The 6714-nt window shown below is 41.1% G+C and overlaps 1 protein-coding gene across 1 annotated transcript; it reads right to left on the bottom strand.

Annotated features, from left to right (window-relative positions):
* Positions 1 to 3490: 3490 nt before the first annotated feature.
* On the bottom strand, positions 3491 to 4564 carry LOC125549436. Its single transcript, XM_048712850.1, has 2 exons — positions 4313 to 4564; positions 3491 to 3974 (listed from the first exon to the last, which is right to left on the bottom strand). The coding sequence occupies exons 1-2, from the start codon at positions 4549 to 4551 to the stop codon at positions 3542 to 3544; spliced, it is 672 nt and encodes a 223-aa protein (XP_048568807.1). The 5' UTR covers positions 4552 to 4564; the 3' UTR covers positions 3491 to 3541.
* Positions 4565 to 6714: the final 2150 nt, after the last annotated feature.

The following is a 6714-nucleotide window of genomic DNA, read 5'->3' as shown; positions in this document are numbered from 1 at the left end:
ATTACATGGTATGGCCATGGACTTATTATGGTCAGACCACACAGGACTAGCAATTTCTGCTGTGAACACCAACTGAGCATGGACCTATGGGGAGACTGTAGGATGCCAATATTTGACCCAACAAACCAGCTCTACTCTGGCCACATACGCCTTTCAGAAACCACATGGTGTGGTATGAGCTAAGTAGCACCCAACACAAGACCATGTAAGCATGCGTAGCAGCACAATGAAAAATAAAAACATGCATGACGAGAGAAAGGAGTTTAAATTTAAACAGGAAAGACAACATACATGGTAGGCCCACGGCGTTGTAGATCAACGTCCATACATCAGGGCACCACTGCTCGAGCTTGCGCAATACATCATTTCGGCTACCCCCAAGGTGCTTCTGCAGTTAACCAAACGATTAATCAATTCTAACACCTTGTTTGGCATGCAAGCTAGATGAAGAATTAATTACCTTAATGTATTGAGGGTATGAGAAATAGTGCTTCCATAGGTTCCTCGCGAGCCTGACAAGGTCCTTAGGATACTCAATGAAATAGTTCCACTTCAAATCCCTCATCCTTTTGGCCGCTGCTATACCCTCGGGTCCTTGAGTTCTCAGCTCCTCCATCTCTCGGTTTGCTCTTTCCATCATTGCTTTTAGCGTTTTGAGCTCCTGACACATATCTTCTCCAGACTCATTTCTCGGCCACCTTATTCCACATTGATTGATGAGCTTACCAATATCTCGAGTAGATGAGAATATGCCAATGAGATATTTGCTCTTATCTTCATCATTCCAATCAATTGGGTAGAACTTGGCAAGTCTTGGCAAATTGTTGACAATGTAGACAGGACCATGTTTTTCAATAAAATCACAGTATGCCCTGGTCCCTATGTGCATTGGTGTAGAAACATCGGTTGTCATTATTTTCTTTAAGTCCGCACATAGTTTCACATACAGTATTCCCAGATGCATTTGATCCTTGCCAATCAAATCCTCAACTGCGAATTAGGGGAGTTTGTGAATCGGACAGAAGTGGCAAGGAGCGATAAATTAAAGTAGACTAATACAAGTTAATATTAAGAAACACTCGTAAGTGAATAATTTTGTATGCCACCTATAAAGAAAATGTAAAGGTCGCATACGGTAATATTTAAGTTTTAAATTTCGTGCACATACTAGTATTCACCCTCTACATGCAAGATTATTTTTGTATATTTTTGGAACTTAAAAATGTCTTCTGTTTTTCAAAATTATCATATTAGATTCAGATGGACCTACATCAGATGTGCATTTTCCGTGTCAGCAAATATGCAAAATTATATCTAAATATGTTTATAAATAACCTCCACATAAGAAAAAACTTTGCAAAACATGACTCTATAGTTTTCACTTGTAGAATAAAATTCTAATATCTTTGTATAGATTTTAGAGAGAGACACACTAGTCTTGAGAACAGTGCAAAAAGGAAATTACCGTCGTCGAAGAAAACTCTGAGTTGAGGCTGACCATTCACAGTCTTCAGATACAGATTGTCAATTGTGAGCTGTTTTGGGCACATCTTGCGCTTAACCATCTTGTCCAAGATATCACATAGATCTCTGTGAAACATTATCTCAGTACGTTAGCGCGCAGTGGAATTAAAGGATTCGTACAAACTAGCCGAGCACCGGAGCGGTACCCTGAAATTCTTTCTTGCATGCATTGTCTAAATGATTGTGTAATTGGTTCTATTTTTTCCTCAAAAACAATAAACTCAAATTTTGGGAAAATAACATATATTCCAAAATATAGGATCAACTAATCAGTAGATCGTGATATATATGTCTATTACATAGGTTGGATAATAATTACGATAATTATCAATGATTTAAGGCATAATAAACGGTGAGAGTGAACAGACCACCACCAATTCAGAACCTATAAGGGTAAAAGCTATACAGTCAACTAATCAAAATATTGTGATTATATAAAAATTTAAGGGGGTCCATTCTATCACCACCCCTTAAGAATCATAGATTAACTATTCTTCAACCAACCCTCCTAGATCAGCCAAACCTGCCCGAAAGGAGCAAACCCCAACAAAAAAAAAACACCACACTAGTCCCACCTTCCCAGCACTGTGACCTTATCACCCCGAGGCCACCACGCCGCCAGACCCTCCCTTCCCCATTGCTCCTCACCACTGCTGCGTTGTGCCACTCCTATCCACCCTCCTCTAGTCCAACCCACCTTCCCGTCCAGCTGCCTCATAGGACCCGCGCCGCCACCGCACCTAGCCTCGACCATCCACCCCACGCCACCACCTTCTCCTTGGTCAAAGGCAGCCAACAACGTGCGACTGTGGCACTGCTTCGGCTAGAGGAGGAGGAGGTGCTCCCCCTTGGTGCGGTCGGAGAGGTCCATCAGATGAGCCCCTCCCCCGTCGCAGACGGGCTTCCTCCTCGACGGGTTGATCATTGTCAGCAAAGCTTTGAAGTCTGATCCACACATGATGATGTGCCCTAACTGATGCCCATGGCCATGGCTGCAGCTGGGGCATCTCCAGGGAGTGGAGCAGGACCACTTCCTACTGCATGTTGTGACGTCCACCATCTACAGCAGCGATGCTCAGTCAGATCATCAGTGTTTGATTTTCTCCCTGCTTATTTCTGTGTCATTTTTGGTTGGCTGAGAAGTTCACATATTTTGTTGCAGGAGGTTCGCTCCTTGCCTCACTGTGTTTCATTTTTTCCTGAGCCAGTTCGCACCTTCAAGGCTCCATTCACACGGCAATTCACGCGTGGACTGTCCACCCAGTTCTCTAACGCGAACCATAAACCTCACGTAGTTCACCTATTCTGTAAGGGGCGGTTCACATGTTCATTGGGGGTTCGAACCAAAAACTTGAATGAAGTGTTCTATATTAATAAGCATCTAGTCAATACCTTTCCAACAATATATCGTTTGCATCATTTCGTCAAGCAGTTTTAAAATTTTGATCAAAATCTGCTCTTTGCATTCGATATGGTCTGCACCATTTTTAAAACTGCTCTTGAACCTTAACGGATTTGAAAAAACATTCTACATGAAAAAGTTGCACTCAATTGATATCATGAAAAAGTTGCACTCAATTAATATCTTTCCAATGGTATACTGTATATCACTTGCGTCTTTTCTCAAAAATTGGTTCAAAATTTTCATGCAAAAACAATACAGAAACAGAGTACTTATTGTAGAATAACACACAAGCAATTGTATAATAGATGGAACGGTTTGTCGGAATGACACAAACAATATACCATTGGAAAGAAATCGATTAGGTGCAATGTTTTTATGCTGGTTTGGTGGGTTTCTAGTTGTAGAGTATGTCTAAAGAATGGTTGTAGAATATACCCATGACATCTATATATAATAGTTATGGTAACAATTCTTAGTAATTTAAGACATAAATACTCACTATAATACGCCAATCTTAGTAATTCAAAACATAGTAGCGATCGGAGTGAATGGGCCGTCGCCAACTCAGATCCTATTATAATATTGAAGGTCAAGTTTTAACATAAACAATACTTACAATGTGATTCTGCTGAAAAAGGGGGTGAATTTTCCATCCATATTTAAAATCCTGTTGTCTTCACCATGCTCGAGCCATCCACTTAAGGTACCATCAAAAGAGCTGCTGGACACTACAAGACGATAATACAGATGCGCCTTGTATATGTTCTGCAATACCACCACATTTGGATGTCTCCAGGTTTTCATCAGTAGTAGCGAAGAAAGAAGTTTTTCTTTAGCATCATACCGCTTCAAAAGGCAATCAGCGGTGAAACTCCCTACAGTGTAGGTTCCTCTGATGAAGGTAGTATCTATGCCATGAAAATCAGAAAGGTAGTCGTTTTTCTTTTTCTGTATCTTGTTCTTATTGCCCTTCACAGACCAGCTACGATTTTTGTTGTCATAATGAAAGTACCGTGAGTAGAGCAGGCGATCTGGTTTGGTCAACCTGGATTCAAAATGTTTGTAGTGAGAAATGAGATTGTATTTTTTTAACTAATATATATATATATATATATAATATTTGAATATGAATATATCGAACTACATGAGAAATACGAGAAGATATCATGCTACCAACTAAAAAATTGACAACAAAATGGATATGAAAAAAAAATTGCATCATGCTTTAGGCGATTTTCTAGGTACTCGACGGTAATATACTACTCCCGGAATCAAAAGAAGTGAGAGTACACCATATATTTCTTAGAAACAAGTAACAAATGCATACATGAGTGACACTTGAACTGTCGTGCATTTACAAGGACGGTGTGAGAAAAGCCTTACCCAATGAGATCGGTCACGGGTGGGCTGGTCAACGAAGAAACACGATAATCATCTTCCAATTCCTCATTTGTGCCGGTGAGCATATGTCTCTGTCTCTTGTAAGGAAGTTTCATATCATGATCAACACGTCGCTTCAACTCTCCAATATTGGCATCAGGTTGCACCTCAACACGATAATCATTGCCACACCATTTCACTAGAACAGTAGTAGTCTCGGCCGGCACCTTCTCTCCCGGCATATCAGAGGATGAGGCCATGGCTGGAAGTTAGAATATAGAATTATTAGTGGCATTTATTACATATAAAAGAACATGTTGAGAGGCGTGTGTTTAATGCCGATTTGCATGCCAACATGAAGATAAATAAATATGGAGAGGTGTGTCTTTAATGCTGAATTGCATGCCAACAAAGAGAAATGAAGTAGGGCTACACACACATTAATTCAAGCATTAATTAGATAAACTGAAGCAACAACAAGTTTTCACCTGTTCCTTCCCATTAAATAAGCTGATGCCATGTGTGGAAGTTAGAACATACTAGTATAATAGCATTAGTGGTACTATTATTTAAACAAGCAGAAGTAACAACAAGTATTGATTGACGAGACTTGCTGTGTGGAACAAAGCAAATAACAGAGCAACTGTTGAACTGTGGAGTAGGCTTCTAGCAAGCAAGTGAAGGCACAAAACGAGGCTGGGCTAAGTCCTTCAACTTGTTAATTAGGAGCAATAAAGATGTAGAAATAATTCCCCACATACACACACAACAGATGTACTACTAGAAATAAGAAGAGTATCCTGATCGGTGGGTGCCTGCCAAGTGCCAACAAGTCGACCATTCAGCGGTTGTCTAATTCGTATAACATGATCAAATAGTGGTAAAATGGCAAGGCCTCTTTAAGACAAACTTAAAGCAAGAAAGAGATGCTGGCCGAGCCAAGCTCGTGCCCGACAGAGAAAAACAAATTCACTTTTCCTCTAGAATCTGTAATTCACAAAACTGCCAAACATGTTGTCTTTTGCGATTTGTAGCAAAATTGACTCCAGAATTCACAAATCGCAAGCCCCAAATCACATGTGCTCCCTATAAATTTGCAAGCCGAACATCGAGTATGAGCGCACCAACCTCCAGGTAGGATTATTATACCTGACAGTTGCCGAAAGTCGCTGGCCTAGCAGCCGTCGTCCTCACCGGTCATGAAGCCCCGTCACCTAGCTAGGGTTACAAACAAGGTGAAGCGCATGCGAAACAGAGCAAGTGTAGTCGTAGAGGAGGAGCAAGGAACACGAGACGCTAGGCCTACCTCTATGCTCCAGCGACAGCCGCCGCCGCCGACGACGAAGAACTCGGGAACCGGTCTGTTCCCGATAGGCTGCGTGTGCTGCTACAAATCAGTCGGGGCGGGGGTGATGATCGGGCGCGTGCGGATCAGGTGGGAGTGTCGGGTAGCTTACCTGGAGGCGATAGGAACCAATGCAGCTTCCGCCGGTCGCTCGGCCGCCGCCGCCGCCACCGAGTTTTCCGGAGCGCTCTTCGCTCCGTGGTCCGTACACGGTGGAGAGACTGGCTGTGTGTTGGTCTTGGCGTCGTGGGAGCCCAGCCCGGCCCACCCTGTCGCGCGTGTTTCGTCTGTTCGTTGGCTGGTTTTTCATTTCGTTTCTTCTGTTGTGGGTTTGTGTTTTAGTTTTTTTTATTATATAGTTTTCACTTTGGTTTTTCTTTTCTTTCTAGTTTCAATTTTTCTTTTATTCCCTTCTAGTTTTTATTTTTGTATTTTTTTTACTTTTTTTCTGGTTTGGTTTTTCTTTTGATTTTTCCTTTATTTATTTATGTTTTTATTATACTATAAACATTTCTTCAATACAGTATAATATGTAGATTTTGATGCACAGTGAACCTTTTTTAATGTATGATGACCTTTTTATTTTAATATGTACATTAATGATTATGTTTTAAATACAAGCCGAACTTTAAAAAAATTGGACAGACTACTTTTTTAATATGCGCTGAATTGTTTTTCAATGTATAAAATTATTTTTTTAATGTAGTGTATATTAAAAATATCTTCACTATATGTTGTCCTAGATAGGCAACTTGGCTGAATGGTAACAGAAAGCAAGGATTTACCCTTTTACGGGCTCTCACTAAGGAGATAAAAACTCTACTCTTGCTCTCGCATATTGCGTTGGGTGTGTACAAAGTATAGGAGAATACTAAGCGACTGTGTTCTACAAGTCGGCCCAGCTTATATAGCATACCAAGGTCCTAGGGTTACAGATCGTAGTCGGTTATGTTAGTGGAGGCAGAGTCCTCCATGGCTCATGTATCCTTGACTTGTATGTCTTCCGGAGTTTCCGTATAACCCGCCATGGGCCGCAAAAAGTGGTCAAGGCGAAACCGAC

This window comes from Triticum urartu, chromosome 3, assembly GCF_003073215.2.
Source record: "Triticum urartu cultivar G1812 chromosome 3, Tu2.1, whole genome shotgun sequence".
NCBI lineage: Eukaryota > Viridiplantae > Streptophyta > Magnoliopsida > Poales > Poaceae > Triticum > Triticum urartu.
Note: the sequence above shows the minus strand (reverse complement) of the source record. Positions and strands in the feature narration are given on the sequence as shown.